Source organism: Notolepis coatsorum, assembly GCF_963971535.1.
Source record: "Notolepis coatsorum genome assembly, chromosome: 5".
Taxonomy (NCBI): Eukaryota; Metazoa; Chordata; class Actinopteri; order Aulopiformes; family Paralepididae; genus Notolepis; species Notolepis coatsorum.
In genome coordinates, this window is record NC_140169.1 from 37,760,041 (window position 1) to 37,784,365 (window position 24,325).

At 43.8% G+C, this 24,325-nt stretch overlaps 1 protein-coding gene across 1 annotated transcript in view; it reads left to right on the forward strand.

Moving 5' to 3' along the window:
* The window catches only part of LOC311229044 (tubulin alpha chain), a 30,440-nt gene extending 7,618 nt beyond the window's left edge, over positions 1-22,822 (forward strand). Inside the window, exons 2-4 of the mRNA XM_084315048.1 lie at positions 20,558-20,780; positions 21,196-21,344; positions 21,517-22,822. Of these exons, the coding sequence (XP_084171174.1) occupies positions 20,558-20,780; positions 21,196-21,344; positions 21,517-22,491 (1,347 nt within the window). The 3' untranslated portion in view covers positions 22,492-22,822. The remainder of the gene's footprint in view (positions 1-20,557; positions 20,781-21,195; positions 21,345-21,516) is intronic.
* The last annotated feature ends 1,503 nt before the right edge of the window (positions 22,823-24,325 follow it).

Sequence of the window (24,325 nt, forward strand, 5' to 3'; positions counted from 1 at the left end):
AGCCGCAGCCTGGTCTTAGGTCTGGACTAGAGTTGTTCCGATACCGATACCAGTATCGGAAATGCCGCCGGTACTGCCTAAAATGCTGGTATCGGCGAGTACCCTTTAATGTTGCGCTCCGATACCATATGACGTAATTTATCAACAACACTGCGGACGTTGGGCTCTGTAGATATACCCTACTCGCTGAGTGAGCATTATAAAACAAACGTGTGCTTAATCGACCGTGAATTAAAGTGTCAATTGCCATTTTAACAGCAGAGCAGATACTTTCTTAAAATGCCATCGTCCCGGCAGAGCGCTGTTGACGGGGAGCTCTGATGTTATTAGCATTAGCTGAACAGCTAACCGAAAGCTAGCATTAACTAACGTTAAAGGTTTAGCCATAACGTTACCTTGGCTAAAGTTGGGGCTATTCATAATCCAGCAATAATGGCTGCAGACCTGCAAGCAAAGTACAGCAAGTTGGCAAAGGAGTATTCCAAGTTAAATCACAATGTCACCAGTAACGTTAGTTTTTCCATATACCGGTAGCTCTGATGCTAGCTAACCTAGCTCACGGTAACGTCGTCATTGCACGTCGCGTACACAATTAATGACATGTTGCGGACAGCCATATCGGCGAAAATGTTTAGCTTTTAGTGCCAAATGATAAGAGTCTGAGGCGGAGTCTCAAAAGAGAATGTTGAATATTTATCGTGCAAAAAAAAAAAAAAAGAAAACAGAGCCTCTGCTACTAAACGGAGCCTTCTTGTGGAAGCAAGTGCAGCAACGAATAATGTCCGTGTGGGACTAATGTGCCAACAACCTTTCCGTGGGTGAACTCATTGAGATAGTTTTCAATTACTGATACTAATACTAATCTATACAATCACCTGTTGTTGAATAATAGTATTACTAAACAACAGTATATAAACAGTAGCTGTATTAAAAAAAAAAAAAAGTTTTATAATATATAATATTTTTTTAAATTTTAATTTTTTTTAATGTATGCACTTATCGGATAAGTATCGGTATCGGCCGATACCCAAAGCTTAGGTATCGGAATCGGATCGGAAAGGAAGAAATGGTATCGGAACATCTCTAGTCTGGACACCAGCATAACCGATGCAGATGCCATCATCACTGCTGCCAAGTGGTCGCCAGATCTTGCGGTGCATGATGTACAACTGCGACACGCAACTGCATGTTAAGAGGCCAGGTTTGACCGGAGCCTTGTCACGGTTCCATGCGGCTAAATGTTAGGGTTAATAAATGTTGTTCTCAAAAACAATTTCTTGCCGTTTTTGAAATTGCCTGGTCATGTTATCTAGTAAAACGCCCAAAAAGGCCCATTTTCATATATTTCACATGCTGTGTGCAACCTCTAATTCTTTCCCAAACTTTGCACAAAAAAATGTGTATGCGTGTCCGAACAAAATGCAATCCCAGACAGATTGATATGTTGAGATAACATTTTTGCATTGCAATTTGATGCACCCTAACTCCCATTTATTTTTACTGGTTGCCAGATTCCTGTTTAAGTTCCAGCTAAGAGTTAGGAGCTGGAAAATAGATTTGTTCCATAGCCTCAGCCTGAAGTCTTATGTAGTAGGCCTACAGGTCCAAAGTTTTACAAAGATTTTTGTAATGTGTGTACCGGTAAAAATTCTGCATGATTATCCAAAATGGCCATCATCCCATTCATTCAGAGGCTCTCGCCAAAACAATGGACTTCGTCTTCTTGTGTCACCTTCCCCCACTCCCAGCGCCTGTCTCGCATCGCTTTCGGAGCAGACGCTCCTTGGCTACAACGGTGGTCAATCATTTTCGCTATCAGCGGTGACTGGTCAGTTCAGGACCAGCTCGTCCGAACGGCTTGTCAAATGACGCTGGCCGGATGTTTCGTCTTGTAACTCGAGAATGGAATCACGCAATAGGTTGAGTGAGGTGACTATTGAAAGGCAGCAAATTCAACTTTCCAACAATGTATTGGTTGATCTGCGAAAACACAGCCCGGAGCCGACAGACGAGAGAAAAGTGCCGCGAAGAGATCACGCCTACGTTTCCGACTTCAAGGCCCGTTCCATTGCGTTTTTCCTAATAGGAACTTGTCTGGAATGCAAGTATGGCTGCCCCCATGTTTGATGTCATCCAGTCCTCCCTAATCTATCCCACAATGCAAAGCATCTTAACGAGTCCTCTTTTGCTGTTAGCAAGCGTTACACAACATTAGAGTTAATGAGGTATTGGATGTTACCATATTTGATTAATACTAGCTAGTGTTAGTTATGTCTTTTTTACCATGCATATCTTGTGTCTTACCTATTTAATTTTTCTATGCCTATTTTATTATTGTATTTTGAAATTCTTTTTGGAATCCAACCGGCCACAGGTAAGAGCGATTTGATGTACATTTCAGCCTGATCGGGCCTTGTTCTCATAGCCATCCACCCGGTCAGCGTATCTTGTTGTAATAACGAATGCCGTTATTGGTAATCAATAGGGATGTTCGATATTGGCTTTTTTACCTACAGTATACAGATATTGTCCAACTCTTAATTTCCGATACCGATATATGCAGGTCCCCCCCTTAACACAACATTATGCATACTTTTGACAATAAATTAAATCTGAATTTGTTCTTACTTGCTTGCCTGGGTAAATAAAGGTTCGGCTGTCCTAACTGTGGTGGGAAGTTCGTTCCACCATTGTGGGGCAAGGACCGAGAATAGGCGACTAGAGGTTACCATCTCTGACACTAGCTAGTGTTAGGTCAGCTAACAGATGTTACCATCTCTGATTAGCTAGTGGTAGGTAGGTCAGCTAACTGATGTTACCGTCTGATTGACACTAGCTAGTATTAGGTCAGCTAACAGATGTTACCGTCTGACACTAGCTAGTATTAGGTCAGCTAACAGATGTTACCATCTCTGATTGACACTAGCTAGTGTTAGGTCAGCTACTACTACTAGATGTTACCATCTCTGATTGACACTAGCTAGTGTTGGGTGCAACATTTGGTAGCTCATGTCATGACTTATTACTAACAGTCTTCAGACAATGTGACTGTTGAAGATAGTCAGAATAACAAAGGATGTAATAGTGAGGTCATTACATTACATCATTAGCGGAAGGGAGAAAGACTCCAAGTGTCATTTGCACTCGCTGGGATTTCTATTACCTCTGCTAGAGTGAAACCTAGACCATGACCTGGTTTCAAACCACGCGTTCTGTGCTTGCCAGGATGAAAGTCGGCGAACGAGCCTAAGCAAAAGCATATATTTGATTCAGATGAAGGCTCGTATTTCCGAGGAATGAGTCAAGAACGATATCTCCAACTCCATTACACGTATCCCAAGTTATTTTCATTGTAGCCAGGAGCCAGAGCTCACACGTGTCTGGAGAGGAGTTCTTAATAGTTTCTTCTGAGGTCTGGACTGGTCTCTGTTATCAGCACCTTATCATTAAGAGACCTCGAAGTCTGCTGCTCTCTCTACTCTACTCTACTGTACACTGTACAGACTCACTACTAGGTTATTATGGGCTCTCACACACTATACAGTAAATTATACACACACTAAAAGTACAGTAATTCCACACACAGACTACCTTTATACTGTCACTCCACTATGTTATTAATAATAATAATTTCTTTAATTTATATAGTGCCTTTCAAGGAACCCAAGGTGCTTAGCAGAAGAGGGGCACAAACTGTATTAAAGGGTTCCCTCTATACACACACATACTGTATACTGAGATACTTGGATTTCATATTATCAGATCATACTCTAACTTTATTATATCATGTCATTACAGGCTTCCCTCTGTATACACTCTCACTCGCACCCATGAGGCAGTAATCTGCCCTCCCAGTTGTTGGCCCCCACAGACACACCCTTGTGTTCCTTGTATGAGGACGACACACCCTTACCTGGCAGTGGGAGGGAGGAATGACATGAAATGTGGCTGCAGCAGGATACTATTATGACTCGATGCAAAGCCTGTGTTTTTACAGCTCTATTTGAAGCTCTAGTCTGTGTTTTTACAGCTCTATTTGAAACTGTAGTCTTTGGACCTCATGATCGAAAGTGTACATAACTATCTTCGTAACTGTCTTCGTAAGTAGTTTGTATGAACAAATTTATGAATGCGTGAAACGGTGTTCGTAAATTATTTAAGTGTTCTCAGCTGAATGAAGAACGTCACTCATTCTTAAACTGAAAGCGCATTCTCGTACACCTGAATTTGCATACAGAAATGTGTCCACAGGCAACGCGAAATAAATTTGCGACTGATCAAAATGAGATTAGATTAGATTCAAATGTATTGTCATCATACAGCACAAGTACAATACAATTAAAATAGGTTTGGCATCTAACCATAGTACAAATGTAACTGTGGAGTGCAATAGTAACATACAATGCACATGGTGATTAAACTGGGTATAGAATATATAAATACTACTGAGTAATAGTGCTCATCAGATGCATGTACAGAGTTGTAGTATTAATATGTACAGTGATGCACACACTCCCTTTAAACAAACACTCACCTTAACTGTCACTTTAGAGACTTAAAGCGGAACTATCTTATAAATGGCCTTTTCCAGTGGCCATACAGGGGTATATATTGTCATTTGAAACAAGTTACCAATGCATTGTCCTGTACTTTTTTTTACTGTATGAAGCACATTCTCAGGGGGCTCATACAGAACCTAGCATTTCACTGTAATGTACTTTATACGTGACAAATAAAAACAAACAAAAGTGATACAGGTATAAAGACCCTATAGTAGTAAGTCATACTGTAAACATTACATCTTAGTGTGACATGTCAATACGGGTACAAGGCCACCCAGAAAAAGCTGCATGGGACGGGTTAACGTGGTGTCAGGAGAGGAGCGCACAGCGCCGGCTGAAGTGAAAAAGAAATGGGCTCATGTGAAATCGGTCCAAAAAAAGATTCAGCAGTCTGGTGCTGCACTTGGAACGACTGCCCGCTTGGCTCTCCACTTCCTGCTCCGTCTGGGGGTTGGTGAGTGTGGTCATGAACCAGGGGTGCAGCGCATATCCACAATCTCCTAATAAAACTAGTCATTAGAATAATAGAAGTCTACTGTTGCTTGATTCATTACATATTTATACAGTACGTACCAATTAGCCATGTGTCTCCAGCATCTCTTTGCTCGAGGTGCACACCCACAGATATGTTGTGTAACATGTAGGAGTTATGTTCACCTCCTGGGAAGCGTGAGACCACATAGTTGGTGGTTGATGCGCACGTGCCCAAGGTGTACAGTACCTGGACGTGTGGTGGGCAGTACAGTACCTGGACGTGGTGTGCAGTACAGTACCTGGACGTGTGGTGTACAGTACCTGGGCGTGTGGTGGGCAGTACCTGGACGTGTGGTGTACAGTACAGTACCTGGACGTAGGGCTGGGCGATATGACGATATTATATAAATATCGGGTACAGTTCATTAACGATACACTTTTTAAACGTATCGTGGATATCGTGATGTTTTGCCCAAGAGGATTGTGTCGCGTCAATCTGGTCCACACGTTGAAACTTTTGAACACACACACACTACTGCATCAAAGTTACTACTTATGATAACAAAGGCATTCGTTTTGTGGCATTAACGTTATATAATTACCAGCGTTTCCGTTAGCCGGTAATTACCGGTATTTGACCGGCAAAATATGTTGAAGTCCGAATATTTAAATCTCTCCGGTCATAATGTCCGGTGAAAATAATTCCTCTAAGCACAATTTTATTATTTGAATTGTATTAAAATAGGCAAAAATTAAATAGCCTATGCGATGAACGAAACAATCATTACATTTGTTTCATTGTTGCTTCACTCAGATAAAGCACGGATGGTGCCGCTCAGATGTGAATATTTTTTTCTTTATTTTTTTGAGCCTGTCTGGCCACCATAACGACAAACAGGTATACGAGCGAGAGAGAGAGAGATGGCCAAACAAGCGCTGCTTAACAAATATTTCATGAAACCAAGCACAAGCAGGTCTAATAATAATGACAACGAAGATGAGTCTTCTGAAGTCAGAGACCGCCGATGCTCCCGCGGAAAATAAACAGAAATGTCGAGCCTTCAGGCGGCGGCCCGAGTGGAAAGTTAAATTCTCCTGGCTGAGGTACGACATTATAGTCTAGTAGCCTAGCCTCTATGATGTACGAGAGATAACATTGATTGAACGTACCCAAAGTACACTTTATTGATTGAACCACAAAGAGCATCCCCAGTCTGCTGCTACCGTTGCGAGCCTCGCAGACGTTCACCTGTTCCAATGGGGATATATCAAAGTCGAACCAACCAGACGACCCGCTGTTCTCGCAGGTACAAAACGGATAGGCACAACGAGAGACGGGGTGAGTGAGTGTTGACATTTTTTAATCATATGCAACTGTTGGTTGACTGCCGTGTCACATAGTAATGCATATTATTGATTATAACTAAATGTAGGCTATAATGAAATCAACAAATGCGTTACGAGCATGTGGCTCGTCCTCTCTGCATGTGGCGACGAGCTAGCAAACGAGGCAATGTGATGATCAACTACAGTTTGCTGTGTGTGAAGTTGAACATTATGATATGTGTGACGTGTCGGATACAACGAGGTGAAGCAATGTCGACTAGAGATTCATTTGGGGGTGCGTGTGACAGCTGCTGCAGCCGCGAGCCTGCGGGGCGGGAGCTTGATGCTGGTTTAGCGTATCGCACTAATTTGGGAGGCGAGAGATAGTAATTTGATTCTGCAAATCAATTTATCATTCTTCGCTTGATGTAATTAATACAAATGTCCAATATAACGGAATTCGTTAGCTCATAAAAATGTGATTATAACAGACTGCTGTTTAAAACTCTGACCGGAATTTCTCGAATATGTCCGGGGATAGAAATCTTGCAGGACACCCAGACCGGCACGAATATGTTCTAACGGAAACACTGATAGTTACATGTTCAATAACATCAGCGTATTTACATAGCAACGTCCGAGGTCGACCTAGATATAGCAAGCATTAGTCGTTCATATCTCAGCCCGTGCTGACTCAGTTGTGCCCATTCTGCGGTCTGTTAATAAAGGTTTCAATCAGACAGATGTATGGAAAGGCTTTTATTATAACATCCGTTGCAGTAAAATCATTATGCCTCCAGTCGTTTAGTCATCCTTCGGAGCTAAAAGCTAAACGTCGGCCGCGGGGAGCTATTGTTGTTGTCATTGAGCTCTCCAATGGCGGAAGTAAAAAATTAATACGTGCTTGCCGATTGGTGCTAAGAACAGCAGGGCGGGTGCAAGCGGTGTGACGTAATTGGCAGACTCGACTGTCAATCAAAATGATTCTGTTTGCCGTCTGAATGAATGAAAACGTTATTAACAGATTGCAGCATGGGTACAGTACAGCTCAATACAACAACAGTGGACTGGAGGATGCAGACCAGAGAAAGACTTTCGTCTTGTTTACATCAGGGTCCCCCATTTTCAATTCATCATATTTCATATCTAAATCATATAATATCTCATTGCTAAATATATGCAATATATAATCTAATAATCCAATAATCTAAATCTAATATATAATATAAAAATGCTAAATGCATGGGTATTTTATTTTGTTATTACTGTTAGCTTGCAAACTCAAATACTGTCTTGGTAAGCCTCATAATGAATTGTTTGGGGAAAAAAAGAAAAACATCGTGATGCGTATCGTGTATCGCCGAAAGGTCAGAAAATATCGTGATATCATATTTAGGCCATATCGCCCAGCCCTACGACGTGTGGTGTACAGTACAGTACCTGGACATGTGGTGGCAGGACGTGTGGTGGCAGTACCTGGATGTGTGGTGGCAGTACCTGGACGTGTGGTGGCAGGACATGGACGTGTGGTGGCAGGACATGGACGTGTGGTGGCAGTACCTGGACGTGTGGTGGCAGGACGTGTGGTGGCAGGACGTGTGGTGGCAGTACCTGGACGTGTGGTGTACAGTACCTGGGCGTGTGGTGTACAGTACCTGGACATGTGGTGGCAGTACCTGGACATGTGGTGGCAGGACATGGACGTGTGGTGGGCAGTACAGTACCTGGACATGTGGTGGCAGTACCTGGACATGTGGTGGCAGGACATGGACGTGTGGTGGCAGTACCTGGACATGTGGTGGTGGTGGCCAGCGGTGCGTTCCTGATATCAACTCTGATTGCACGCACGCTAATGACGCCACGTGCACGCGCGCCCCTGGCGTGCGCTCCCGCGCATGTACATAAATGTCCCCTCGCTTGAGCACAGACTAAAGAAAGTGCCTAATTGCCTCTACGAATGGAATGTAACACAATCATTCACAAGTTAGGTGTGAATGTATCTGAGAACGTATTTAACACACCTGACGACCAGCGCTATTGATATGCAAAGTAGCCCAGGTGGGTACTTATAGCGAGTTGGCGAGTGCAGCGCATTCCTGTGTGCATGCACGCGCTTCTGCTCAAATCTTCATTCGTCCCATGAAGAACAAATCCCTGGTGGTGGCAGGACGTGGACGTGTGGTGGCAGGACGTGGACGTGTCCGGCTCCTCAGTGCATGGTCAGAGATATCTTCCTGCAGCAATAGATATGCCATCTGCTGCGTTGAAATGGAGATATGGGCAATTTTGAGTGCTTTGAAATATTCTGTCTTGCTCGAAAAAGAGATCTTTGATCTCAAGTGACTACCTGGTCAAATAAAGGTAAAATAAAAAAACGACAGAGTACTTTCGGTCTCAAGTGGCGTGGAGAAATTACGGCTACCAAATTGATTGAAAATTGTATTAACAGATTGCAGAATGGGTACAATACAGTACGGCTCAATACACACAATTGTTAATGGGATGCAGACCAGAGAGAGACTTTCGTCTTGTTTACATCAGGGTCCCCCATTTTCAATTCATAACATTTATGACTGGGTCTGTTGTCTCGGAATATATCTGTATGTCATATACAGATATATTCCGAGACAACAGACCCAGTAGGCTACTTTATTGGTGGTGTGAAAATATGCAGAGAAACAATATCTTTGGAACCGTTGTGTTCAATTGTATCTGAATCGGGAGATTATCTTCTCCTTAAAGTCCATCTCTCCGTCTCATAAAGCCTGGCTGTCAGTGCACATAGAATAAGGCATCTACTCCAGGGATGCAGTATACAGTACAGTATAATGGCAATGATCTATGGGTAAAGTAGTCTGCATGCATAGGTAACAGAAGCGGCTCCAGTTCTTTTGAGGCCTGTGGCTCAAAAAAAGGCATTGTGTTCTCATGGTATCATGGTTCATAAGGCATAGATTGAAAAGTATCCATCCAGTGATGGCTTATTTTGATTTTATTTATGAACCTGTACTTGTAAAGATTTTTTTGTAAGATTGCTCAATAAGACCTAAAGTCTGTGCCTGGTCACATTTGAAGCTATAGTCTGTTTTCACTGCTCTATTTGAAGATGTTGTATAACTGTTTTTCTGGGTTGGTTGTGTACCAAATGAAGATCTATATTGACTGAAATGTCACATTATTAAACAAAACTGCTCATGAGCGGTCTTGGCTGCAGTAGTTAAACCAGTCTTGTTTGACACTGCAGTATACTATAGACGGGGTTACCTCTGACCTGGCAACCTTGGCCAAGCTAAGCATACTGTAGACACGGTCACCTCCCTGGAAAAAAAACAATCGGGATAAGACTATGATGTCAGCATGATCTATCTTTCTCCCAGATTTGAGTTAACACTTTCCGTGCCAGCCGTGGCAGTCCTATTAACCCTGTTGCGTGCCACCGCTCTATTCAATGACCGAGCTCTCACATTTGTGAACGCATAAACTATATCTTAAATTATGGCTATGTGTCTAATACGACCGTCGCTTATCAATGACTTGTTTGCAGTCAACATTGTCTAAACGGATTGTTTTTTAATCTGTTCATTTCCGTTTTATACCATTTAGAAAAACGCTCGTTTTTTGAAACTTTCAGGGGAAAAAAGATTTATTCTGCAGGAATCGCGCTTTACTGTAATACACAAAACACGTTGTAATTTTTCTGCCTATTTATGAATAGTTTTCAAATAAACGCTAGATTATCGATAGTATATGTGTACTTATGCACGCTATAGAAGCAGGCTGAAAAATCCATTATCTTATTTCCTGATCAGCTACACACACTCACAGCCACATACACACATAGGGGACACGTTGATATATAGGTGAAAACAGCTCTGATTATCCCAATACTGGTAAAATAGATTCCTTACCTCGGATCAGATGTTCTCCAAAAAGATTATTTTAATTCCTGATCGCCATTCCAAATATTGATCGCGTTTATTGATCCAACGCTGGGTGGTAAAAAGACATTCCACGCTGTTCTGATGGTGGGCAATGACTGGGATCGTCTCCGGTTACTTGCCTGACAAGTAAAATGTGGAATCCGGACTCTTTCCCCCCCCCCATGCGTTTCATTCAATCCAATCCAATGGGGTGCAGTACCATCCGGAGAGACGATAGGGGGAGGTATTTTTCCTGTTCGAGCTCAGACAGATCCCCACTGGTAACGTGAGGCTATATTGATTGATGAAATATGAATGGAAATCGCTAATAAAAGAAATAACGATTAAACGACACTCAACGGTTGGCATGAACTAACGAGATTTCCCGTTGTTGGCACTGAAAGTGTTTAAGGTCTCCTTAAGGTGTTAGTTCTCACTCTTTGCGTCTTTATTACAACACCGGTGCATAGGTTGCAGTATACACGTGACTCATCGCTACCACTTCCCATGCCTCAAGAGAGCGCACCCTAGGTGCCACACCCTCTTATACCCTTTCCAGGTCAGCCCCCTCCCCTCTGCCAACCCTCGCGCGAGCAATAGCGCCAGGTTGGCAGAGTGACAGCTCGGCTGACCAACCGACCCAAATCCCAGGGTCACTACATTACCCCCCCACAACAAAGTCCCTCGCCCCGAGGGACGAACCAAAACCACCCACAAGTCAACCCACAGGTAGCGATGAGTCACGTGTATACTGCAACCTATGCACCTGTGTTGTAATAAATAAGCAAAGAGTGAAAACTAACACCTGCCTCCAGGGTCGTCTATAACGTTGAAACTTTAAAACATTAGAGCAGGGCTATTCAACTAAATTGTTCAGGGGGCCACATTGTCAGAAACCCAAGGGGCCAGGGGCCGGACTGCCACGGCGCCTCCCCGTGCTATGAATATATGTACACTTGACACAACACGCAACCACATTTTCACAACTTTTATTTAACTACATTGCAAAAGTAGTATACTTTTCAAAAAAAGTGCTTAATTTATGTGCCACATCTGCAACATCTCCTGCAGAAAGTGCTTCATTTATGACTGTGCAACAACTGCAACATCTCCTCTTCAACATTTCAATATTTAAAATAAAATAAAAAACAAACAAGTGCATGATGTGCATCTGAACATTCTAACATCAACACTTGAACAAAAAAACACATTTATAGTGCAGCTGAGCTTATGAAAAAGTGCTTCATGTCTGTCCAACAACAGCAAATGACAGCATCTTATTAGCACTTATTGTCCACTCTTAACTCTCAAACATCAGGGGGGTGGGGGGCAGACAGGCCTAGCCTACATACACACATCTAATGAGAGCGATTGCACTTCTTTGACTGGGCAATGGCAGAGAAAGAGGGTTCATAGGAAGTGAGGGCTACCCGCAAACAGTGATGCAAATGCTCATTTGTCAAGGAGGCACGTTGCTTGTTTTAATGGCATTCATGTGAGAGAAACTGGATTCACAGGTGTATGTTGAGCCAAACATTGTTAGCACAGATATTGCCAGCGTTTTTATTTTGGGGAATGTCTTGACATGAATACACTTTATCCAAAATGTTGTGGTGGATTCATTCTCAAGTGCCTGCTTCAGAGCAGATGATGCTTGCATGTCAATTATTTCAAGTTGCAGGAGACCTTCATCAATGTGAAGTGATGCAAGGAACTCTTGTCCTTTTGTGGAAATAGCAGCTACATTGGCAAATGGGTTGCTCACAAAATGCATCAATTCTCTGGACATGTCAAATTCATCAAATCGACTTGCAAAGTTTTCCCTCAATTTATCAATGAAATCTGTCATTGAGTGACTTTTGGCTCAATTGTGCGTGTTAACGTTGCCATGAAAAGAAAAAAGTAAAAAAAAAAAAAAATTAAATATTAAAAAAAAAAAAAAAAAAAAAAAAAAAAAATTATTATCATGTAATCTTTGGCGGGCCGGTCAGAATCATCCCGCGGGCCGGATCTGGCCCGCGGGCCGCCAGTTGAATAGCCCTGCATTAGAGTATATATAATAATTATAACAGAATAATGTTATTTTTTATCATTTGATCACATACAAATAGCTATTTGTGCAGAACTCGTCACCAGAGCATATTTTTTCACATTCTTCCACTGAAGGAGGTGTGAGCTTCTCTGTGTGGTGTGAGCTTTTTCCTCTTAGTGTAGCGAGGGAGCCGTTCCCCTCGCTACATGGTATGCCAGGTCAAGGACCTTGAAATGTATTTGTGCGGCAATGGGAAGCCAGTGCAGCTCTCCAAGAAGTGGGGTAACGTGGGCTGACTTGGGTAGATTGGAGATCAGGCGGCAGCCGGTAAACCAGCTAGCACTGCAGTAGTCGAGACGAGACATGACTCTTGAGTTGGGTGGCTTCTTTTGGCAGGAAGGGGCGGATCCTTCCGACGTTGCTCAGGAAGAATATGCAGGTTCTGGTTGTTGAGCAGAGAAGTTCAGCCGGTCATCAAGGACCACACCTAGGTCATTGGTGGTTGGGGACCGAGCCACGGCTCTGTCCATAACCCTACCATAACCTCTCCCATGTCCATCACGCAGGGTAAAAATAACCATAACCTCTCCTTGTCCTTCACTCTGCCTGCCTGACGGGGGGAAAATAACCCTAACCTCTCCATGGCCGTCACACAGGATAAAAATAGCATCAACCCTGGGCTGGGGGTGGGAATGTGTGTGGTAGAGAATCTGCCCAGAGGCCTTGTGTCTACGACACAATAATGATGTCATGGTGGATATTGGCTGTTGTAAGCTACAGAGTTTTAGAATCCTATTGAATAGTTAATGAATCAAATGTTGTCCAGATCTCGGATCAGGTTAATAATGGCTGCGGAATGTCACCGCGGATCTCTCCATAGACCGCCAGACTCCTTAGATCAGGTTAATAATGGCTGCAGAATAGTCACCGCGGATCTCTCCATAGACCTCCAGACTTTAGATCAGGTTAATAACGGCTGCGGAATGTCACTGTGGATCTCCCCATAGACCTCCAGACTCCATGGTACCTACTCGACTCGACTCTACTCTACTCTGCCTTTTCGGTTTTCCATTGCCAAAATTTGCAGATGGTACCTGCTTTTTCGAGGTTATAAGCGGGTAGAAATGATACCAAAAAAGTGACGTGAAACACTGCAGACCACTGATGGTCAGAAGAGAGAATCGTCACTACGTTATCATTGCGCTACACGGGGAACGTCGTGCACAAATGAAAACACAAAACCGCCATCTTTAAATAACCTTGCGACAACATTAGCATTCATTATTTGTTTGCAGCCAGAACAAAGTGCAATAAACAAAAGGATACATTCACTGTGTATTCTGCCTCATTTATTGATGAAACAAAACCAACAACACAATTTACCACCAAGAACAAAGAGTTTAGTCTCTCAAAGATAGCTAATTTTGTTAGCTTACCATTCTAATAGTTAGCATTGCGGCTAGCATACATAGAGTGCAAAAGATTGCACATTTTGTTAGCTTAGAAATATTTTAATCATCCCGAGGGAAATTTGACACTACAAATCGGGATGATTAAAGTATTTATATTCTATTTTATGATACCAGTGCCTTATTGCTGGTAATAACGACACCAGCCCACAAGCCACGGCAATGGGGGGGGGGGGGGGGGGGTCTGCTGCTGATGGAGACTCAGTGTTCAGGGTAACAGAGCATGAGGTGAGGCGGACCTTTAAAAAAGTGAATATCAGGAAGGCAGCAGGACCGGACGGCATCCCCGGCCGCGTCCTAAAAGTCTGTGCCGACCAACTGGCCCCGGTATTCACTGACATATTTAACCTGTCCTTAGAACAGGCTGTCATCCCCACCTGCCTGAAGAAGTCCACTATTATCCCTGTACCCAAAAAATCCAAGCCTGCTTGCCTCAACGACTACCGCCCTGTAGCTCTCACCTCCATAGCCATGAAGTGCTTTGAGAAGCTAGTAAAGGGCTACATCTGCTCCTCCCTCCCCATCAACATGGACCCCCTGCAATTTGCATACCGCCCCAACAGGTCCACGGAGGACGCCATAGCCCATGTGCTGCACACAGCAGCATCACACCTGGACAAGAGGAAGGGGAACTATGTGAGAATGCTATTCATCGACTACAGCTCGGCATTCAATACCATAGTCCCCTCCATACTCATAGCCAAGCTCAGGGACCTGGGCTTGGGCTATGACCTCTGCCAGTGGGTCTTGGACTTCCTGACGGGCAGACCCCAGGTGGTGAGAGCAGGCAACTGCACCTCCTCATCCATCACCCTCAACATAGGGGCCCCCCAGGGCTGTGTTCTGAGTCCCCTCCTCTACTCCCTGTACACACACGACTGTGTGGCTCAGCGGAGTAGCAACACAATCATCAAATTTGCTGACGACACAGTGGTGGTGGGCCTGATCTCTGCAAACGACGAGAGGGCCTACCTGGAAGAGGTCAAGGTCCTGGCGGGATGGTGCCAGGAAAACAGCCTCTCCCTGAACGTCCGCAAAACAAAGGAGATGATTGTGGACTTCAGGAGGTCGGGGGTCAAGGACTACAGCCCCCTCAGCATCGACGGGGCACCGGTTGAGAGAGTGAACAGCTTTAAGTACCTCGGAGCCTACATATCCGAGGACTTGACATGGACCACACACATTGACAGTGTTGTGAAGAAGGCACGACAACGCCTCTACTTCCTCAGGCGCCTAAGGAAGTTCCAAGTCAGTCAGAAGATCCTTAAGAACTTCTACTCATGTACAATAGAGAGCATCCTGACTGGCAACATCACCTCCTGGTTTGGGAATAGCACTGCACAAGACCGAAGCAGACTACAAAGAGTGACACGTTCAGCCGAACGCACAATTGGAGGGGGGCTCCCCACCCTCCAGAACATTTACAACAAGCGGTGCAGGGGCAAGGCTAAGAGAATCATTAAGGACTCCAGTCACCCGAACAACTGCCTCTTTGAACTGCTGCGGTCAGGCAAGCGATACCGGAGTCTCAAGGCGAGCACAGAAAGACTCAGAAGAAGCTTCTATCCCCAGGCCATATTGCTGTTCAACGAACAATGAACACTACACAACAACCATCAAACGCACATAGCACACACATCCACACGCACACACTCACTTTAAACAAACACACTGTAGCACCCACTCCCCACACTTTATAGCACACACTCACTTTAAACAAACACACTGTAGCACCCACTCCCCACACTTTATATTTATTGATAAAGGATTGCACTACAACTCGTACACCTTACTGTAAATTGTACCTAAATTGTACCTCATCCCATTTCTGCTTTGCACTATATAGTATTGTATATTAGTACACTGCATAGTATTGTATATTATATGGTAACTCAGTTACGTCTATTCTGCATCGAACATTGTACATATGTCTATACTGAACACTGTGACCTCATTTTCTACTTCTAATTTACATGCTATACTATGTTATTTGATACTTATCTTGTCTAGCACAGTCTCTGGAGCGTAACAGTAAGAAGCATTTTGTATAAAAGTATTCTGTACTTCTGTATGACAACTATTAAAGAAACTTGAGAAACTTGAAACTTATTAGCTTACAAAATTAGCGATCATTTTGTGAGACTAAACTGACCCGACGTGACCAAACCAGACTTAATGCGGGGAGATACAAGTGTCAGAAAATGCGGAAATGTCTTGCACTTAAAAAAATCGAAATCTTGCTGTTTTGACTGCTTTGAAATGTCATTGCTCTGTTCCCTTATTTGCAAACTTAAATACAACTTGTAAATGAGTTAATTATTGTTAGATAGTTCGACAGTATTGTCTCTCATACTGTGGCAAAAACTACAAGCGAGGGCTTTACGCTGGATGTGGTCTGTCTGCGCGTGCTTCATGCATTAATCATGAATCATGAATCATGTTAAAACACACAAGGACACATTTAGAATGTCACGAATTATATGAGCGAACGAATTTCGTTTGAGTGGATTTATTGCAACCTAATGCTGTCCTTATTTTAATGTTGCGCTTTGTTATTGCGTGGCTTGAATCCGCAGCAGTAAGCCAGATAAACAAATTTATTAACGCGCCTTTCAATATGCGCCATTGGTCAGGAGTCAGACAGGATGCTGTCCTCATTCAGAGCGAGAGAGGGGGAGGGTAGCAGGCTGCCATAGCGCAAGCTCATGACAGCAACGTTACGTTAGTGACTTGGTTGAAATGTGATTACCAAGTGGAAGGAAAATATATCCAGTGCGTATGACTCGAAATTCGTCTGTCTGCGTCTGTCTGGCTACTCTGATCCAATCCAAGCATTTCTACCCCCCCACCCACAGTCTGCGAATCAGAGCAGAGTAGGGCGGGTTTTCACGGAATGAAAACAGTCTCTTTCAGCGGGTCTGAGTCAGAGCGAGAGTTGACAGCGCATCTACTGGTAGTCTAATCTGCAGGTACTGTAGCTAGTAACCTCGTTCCCAGTTTTACAGTATCTCCGTGAGAGTGGCATATTTGAAACGCCACTATGAAACAAAACAGTTATTTTGATGTAGCCTTTCCTCAAAATGGAGACCATGTTTGAAGGCAAAAACAAAAGCAAATCCCGCTCAGATAGCACAGCAACCAGAATAACTGAAATACTGGCTGATGATTTGATTAAACAGCTTTGTGATAGAATAAAAAATGTGGATGAGTCCACTGACACCACTGAGAATGCTCAGTTGCTGGTGTTTGAGGTTTTAGTGAGTTTGTGAGAAGATTGGATCAGTTAACTCTTTCACTACCACACTACATAAGGTTAACTCTTTTACTACCACACTACAGACGGTTAACGCTTTCACTACCACACTACAGACTGTTAACCCTTCCACTACCACACTACAGAAGGTTAACCCTTTCACTACCACACTGCCACATTTATTATTATTTTAAATGATAATAAAATCTTAACTTGATTTGTCTTGTTTATCAGGGTCCCCCATTTTCCTTATAATACATTTAGTCATTTAGCTTTTAGACTTACAAGGTCTGTACGACAAGTCACACTACGAAACAAAAGTTATTTTGATGCAGCCTTTCCTCAAAATTCAGTGCTAAGAACCACAAAAATAAATGGAATGAAATCATCATATCAAGCTGCAAGCAGAATTATTGTTAAAGCTATGTCACAACGAGAAAAAGCAACCAAGTCTTCACTCAGTGGCATGGGTGTTGGCTAAACACACGAAGCCATTCTCTGATGCATACATAATAAAATAATGTATGACTGAAGTGATGGAGACCATGTTTGAAGGCAAACAAAAGCAAATCCCCCTCGGATCACAGCAACCAGAATAACTGAAATACTGAGTGATTTGATAAAACAGCCTTGTGATAGAATAAAAAAAAAATCACAGTGCATTTCCATAGCTGTGGATGAGTCCACTGAGAATGCTCAGTTGCTGGTTTGTGAGGTTTTAGTGAGTTTGTGAGAAGATTGGATCAGTTAACTCTTTCACTACCACACTACAGAAGGTTAACTCTTTCACTACCACACTATAAACTATCATGACTTTGTGTGTTTACAGTGCCACAAGACAGTCATTGACATAACAAAAGAGCCTGACTAGAACGCAGCAAGGTGTTAATGTCCCCAGAGAGAGAGGGGGCCATGGAATACAATGCATTCTGGGTAGGGTTGTAGTTGTTTAACACACAAGTGTGAAACTCTGCAGAAAGTTTCAAGGCCATTTTCTCTGAATACGTTTTGTGATATCACCATGATTCATAGGAAGTAGCTTGAAAAGTATCCCACCAAAATTTAAGTGATGGCTTATTTTGAAGGTATGAATCTGTACTTTCATAATATGTAAAAAAAAAAAGAAAAAAATTACGTTGCCTCAACAAGTCCCTCCTATCCACGGCTGGCCACTCTTTGTTCTTGGTGTTGATGTTGGTTTTGTTTCATCTATAAATGACGATGAATACACTGAAGGTATCTTCATCGAAATTGTGTTGCTGTTGGTTTTGTTTAATCAATAAATGACGCAGAGTACACTATGAAGGTATCTAAATAGCTTTATAGCTAGCTACTATACGTGTGTGTGTCGCGTTGAAGTTGACATCACGGCGCCCTCGCTATGACGACCAGCTACACTGATGGCGGGTACTACCTGCAGTGGAAAACGAACAAAGTACCAGGTACCAAAAGCGAGTAGAGTCGAGTAGGTACCATGCAGTGAAAAAGAGGCATTAGATCGGGTTAATAACTGGTAGAATGCTGCCCTAGTTATGTCCTCCAAGGCACACATACATGCATGTCTTTATCTCTTTCTCTGGAACACACACTCTCTCTCTGACTCTCATGCACTCTCTCCTCTCTATCTCTTTATCTCTTCCTCTCCCTCCCTCTCTTTTTCTCTTCATTTCTCCCTCCCCCCTCTCTCTTTCTCCTCTCTCTCCCATCTCTTTCTCATCCCCTCTTCTCTCTCTTCCTCTCTTTCTCCTCTTCCTCTCTCCTTCTCTCCCCCCCCCCCCTCTCTTGCTCCCTCTTTCTCTTCATCTCTCTTTCTCCCCTCTCTCTCTCACACAGACACACACAGCTATAGTTGACCTTCTCTGACTGGTATGCAGACAATGGCATGCATGTCTTTCAGTTTGTTACAGTTTTGGTCCCAAGGTTTTGTGTGCGTTGCTATTTTACCAGTACGTGATACACGGCTAAAATATTTAAAAAAAACTGACATTGAACGTTTTGAAACTCGCTTAAGCCTTTCAGCTTGATTTAAGCTTCCACTAATCCTATACTGTGTATTGTGTTGTGAGTTGCTGTGAGCTGAAACACTGCGGTGCTGCAGGGATTTTCCTGTCTGGCTGTATTACCTAGTTGAACTGAAGCATGTGAAACAATGGAGGCTTTAGTTGGCCTACATCCTAGGAGTAGAGGAGCTCCTTTAGCTCCTACTTTAGTTACCAAAGGACCAGAAAAGAGTTTGTATACATTCCTTGTAGTTAACCCTTGCCCACACCTAAGATTCTATTAAAATGTATTGTCATTGTACAGTACAACGAAAATAAGTGGCATCCAACCAGAGTGCAAATGTAACTGTAAAGTGCAACAGTAATATACAATGTACAGGTGATTAAACTGGGTATAAAATATATAAATTGGTACTACTGAGTGATGGTGCCACTGCTTATCAGATGTATGTACAGTGTTGTAGTATTTTGTACAGTGATACAGGTATGAAGACACTATGGTAGTAAGATGGCTAAGATGGCTTCCATGGAGTTTTCATAATATTGTAAATAAGAATGAGTGTTGTACAGGGTAGTGTCTAGATCCCCTATCCCAGGAGGACGGGTCTAGATCCCCTAGCCCAGGAGGACCTGTCCATGGGCAAAGCTGTAGCTTATCATAGTTTTCACCTAAATGGTTGTTTATGAACCTCTTACCTTAACCCTAATCTTAGCCACTCCCACCACCTAAAGATTTTAAATAAATGTACAAGCGTCCTTCCCGCTGATGGGATCTAGACTCTACTCTACCATTGTACGGTCTGTGTAGTGTATTGTTGTTTAGTTCACTGACATGGACTTTGAATTAACAAACGTAAACTCAGGTTTGACCTAAACATACGAAACATTTAAAGAGTGCTCTCAATTCCCCCATACTAGTTCTGATCACTCTTCAGTTGGGCTCCGACCTCCCCCTCCGTTCCAAAACATTCTAGTTCGTTCTCACAGCCGACGGTCGCATGAGAAACTACAACAGCTGCAGGAGATCCATCTTCTTCCTGCATTTCTTCCTTTCATTCCCTTTTTTTAGCCTCTCACCGTTATGCCCCACACTCCAGCTCTCTGCCACCACCCAGTGGTGGTGACGGGTGTCGTTACATCTATGGGTTAAACCGTGGAATGAGACTATTAAGAGATTTACTTAATCTTAATTCTCTGGGAGATTCCTTGATTTTTTTCTTGTAGGTCGCACACGTTTACCAGCTTTACAAAAGTACCATACAGAGTATTAACCTGGCTATGAAACCTCTCCTCCCTTCTCCTCTCCCATGTCACTTTCTCTTTCCCTTTAATTTATTCCCTTCCTCCACCTACCCCCCCCCCCTTTCCCCTCCAACCATTTCTCCTTCCTCTCTTCTGTCAACCTCTCTCTGCCTGCCCCTCCCTCCACCTACACCCCCCTTTTCCCTCTACCTATTTCTCCTTCCCCTCTTCTGTCTACTCCTCTCTGCCTGCCCCTCCATCCCTCCCTCCTATCTGCAGCGTGAGTGTATCTCGATCCATGTGGGTCAGGCTGGTGTCCAGATGGGCAACACCTGCTGGGAGCTGTACTGTCTGGAACATGGGATCCAGCCTGACGGCCAGATGCCCAGCGACAAGCCGATCGGAGGCCACGACGACTCCTTCACCACCTTCTTCAGCAACACCGGAGCTGGGAAGTACGTCCCCAGGGCCATCTTTGTTGACCTGGAACCTACAGTCATTGGTTAGTAAAGAATCTTCTCTTTCCGTATAGAGTTTGTTTTTGAACAACATGGAATGGAGAGTGATGTCGAATGTAGAGAAGGGGTGGGGGTCATACTTAAAGGAAATGCAACTAGTCTTTTGTAAATTCAATAGGAAGTTATAGTAAAAGGTAATACATACAGTAGATGGCAAGGGCCTTGACATGTAAACTATGTAATGGTATACATATATGGAGATGATATCATCTTTATTTTAACTTCCTCAAATCCCAACACTCCCTGTGTGAGTATTGAAGAAAAGGTCTGTAATAACACAATAAGACATTTACTACACTGTTAATGTGTATATAACTAGTAATAACACAAGACATTGACTACACTATGTTAAAATGTATAGACCGCTCATTGCACCGTATTACATCTTGTCTCCTCCAGATGAGGTGCGGACAGGAACCTATCGGCAGCTGTTCCACCCTGAGCAGCTCATCTCGGGAAAGGAGGATGCCGCCAACAACTACGCCCGCGGACACTACACCATCGGCAAGGAGATCATTGACTCTGTGCTGGACAGGATACGTAAACTGGTAAGGCGTCGTCCTGGAGACGACATAACGTCCGTCCTCACCTGCTGCGGTGTGGCGTCAGCATGGACACCGGCTGGAGGACGATTGCGTCTGATTTTGTAAAGGCTCACTAACTGCAGCTTTCAATAAACGTCTAATTTATTAAAGTCATTCCGTCTTTGTGTCTCCTAAGGCAGACCAGTGCACTGGTCTCCAGGGTTTCCTGGTTTTCCACTCCTTCGGCGGAGGAACTGGTTCCGGTTTCACCTCCCTGCTGATGGAGAGGCTCTCCGTCGACTTCGGCAAGAAATCCAAGCTTGAGTTTGCGGTCTACCCCGCCCCCCAGATCTCCACTGCCGTGGTGGAGCCCTACAACTCTATCTTGACCACCCACACCACGCTGGAGCACTCAGACTGCGCCTTCATGGTAGACAACGAGGCCATCTACGATATCTGCCGCAGGAACCTCGACATCGACAGGCCGTCCTACACCAACCTCAACCGCCTCATCAGCCAGATCGTCTCCTCCATCACCGCTTCTCTTCGCTTCGACGGAGCCCTGAACGTTGACCTGACTGAGTTCCAGACCAACTTGGTGCCCTACCCCCGCATCCACTTCCCTCTGGCCACCTACGCCCCGGTAATCTCTGCCGAGAAGGCCTATCACGAGCAGCTGTCTGTGGCCGAGATCACCAACGCCTGCTTTGAGCCAGCCAATCAGATGGTGAAGTGTGATCCTCGTCACGGTAAATACATGGCCTGCTGTCTGCTGTATCGTGGCGACGTCGTTCCCAAAGACGTCAACTCTGCCATCGCTGCTATCAAGACCAAGCGCAGCATCCAGTTTGTGGACTGGTGTCCCACAGGCTTCAAGGTGGGCATCAACTACCAGCCTCCTACGGTGGTCCCTGGAGGAGACCTGGCCAAGGTCCAGAGGGCTGTGTGTATGCTGAGCAACACCACGGCCATCGCTGAGGCCTGGGCTCGTCTTGACCACAAGTTTGACCTGATGTACGCCAAGAGGGCCTTCGTCCACTGGTATGTTGGTGAGGGCATGGAGGAGGGAGAGTTCTCTGAGGCCAGGGAAGACATGGCAGCCCTGGAAAAGGATTATGAAGAGGTGGGCATCGACTCCTTCGACGACGACGAGGAGGGAGAGGAGTATTAGATAGGGTCACAATTCATTTGCTGTTTTTCTTTTTTTCAGGAGCAATATTGATGTATTTATTTTTCCTTTGCCAAACAGTTCTTTGTTTATTTGGCTTGACATCAAGAGATATGATTTCACTAGGTGCTCTGTTTCTTTTTTAGAATCCTACCATAAAAAGACGTGAAGATACTTAAAAACTGTGTGATTGACGGTTCTTTCTCAACAGTCTTGTCATGCTTTTCTTTTACATTTCTATTCCCTGACCTGTCTCATCAGAAGGCTGAACCGCTGTACAGTAATATCAGGTTTTATAAAGCTATAGTGATCAATAAAATCACCCCAAACGTATTGAATTCCTTGTTTGTCTTTATTTACTCTGTCTTATGAGCTGAAAACGCAGGCTGCATATTGTTCCCCCTGATATTTTAACTGTTTTCGAACTGTCAAGAGTATGAATGTGATGCATCACCTGGAAGTACTCAAAATGCACACATCAACATTATGGGAAATTACCACTTACCGTCTTCTCCAGAGTCGTACAAGAAGATGGATAACAATTTCCTCTCTGTGCGTTAAGTAGAAAGCTATGTGGCTGCAAGCTAGCCTACCTTGGCCCAAATGAATGCCTAACAACTAAACACATTATAGTTAAAACACATTTTATTTTATTTGCATTGTATCACTTTAACACTTTGGCTGCCATGAAACGTGTTTTGACGTCATTGCGGGCCATGCTCAAGTTGCCGGAGGACGCTGTACAGCGTCCTTATATCAATATTTCAAAAATCTGCGATCGGATTCATATGTCCCCTCCGCTGGCCTGAGATCCACCAGCAGGACCCACTGAGCTCTCTGGCGGTTCAGGAGCGCCATCTGGTGGCCGATCGGCGCAATCGCTTAAACAGGATGTGCCATAGAGGTTGTGCTAGACGTCCGTATTGCTTCCGGCCACTCGGTACATGTCCTGGGACTCTGGCTCGTCACGCTACATAGCGATCGATTGCCAATAACTCTATAAACAACATGATTTGGACGTATATACCATTATACAAGCTGGAGATGGACCGGGTAAATCGCCATCCCATAATGACAGAATTTCTACTCTACGATGATCGCCCAACGGCGCGCGGAGACTGGGGTGAGTTTGAGCGTGTAACGTTACCGTCTTCGATACTAACTGCTATGATCAACATTTGACCCACATTAGATGATTGGTATAACGCTGCCCACGGAATTATAAACGCCCCCTCGCCCATCCGGTCAACATCAGATGACGTGTAGTAACTTCTAGAAGTAAGTCTAGTTGGAATTTTTTATATCGCGCTGATTGCCATCAAACTGTATTTCATCATCAATATAATGCATTTGGGGCTATATATCACGTTCTGGAGAAAGCTGCAGAAAGAGATGAAAACATACTTATACATTAGACCATACTTTACTATGAATATGTGAATGAAAAAGTTTAACGTTGCTACACAATGAACAATACATATAGGACTTTGAATGGGCCCTAATAATGGCAATGTAGCAATAGAATTTAAAAAGTTATAGCCCTGCAAAGAAGGGGACTTTCTCCATAGACAAATAGAGCCGGCAACCTATGGTATATCATGAATTTAACCCAAGGCAACCAAAGTGTTAACACTGCTAGGCCTAACTATGCCGGATACCCAAATATTTAACTGATCAATGTCCAGAAAGCACCTGTAGTTTTGTAGTCTGGACACTAGGGGGCAGACTCATCCAGATAGAGACATTTCTCCCACCAGCAGACTGTAGGAGGTTGAGTGAATGATGTAAAATGACAGATGGACATGGGAAACACAATGACTGCACAGTAATTATACAA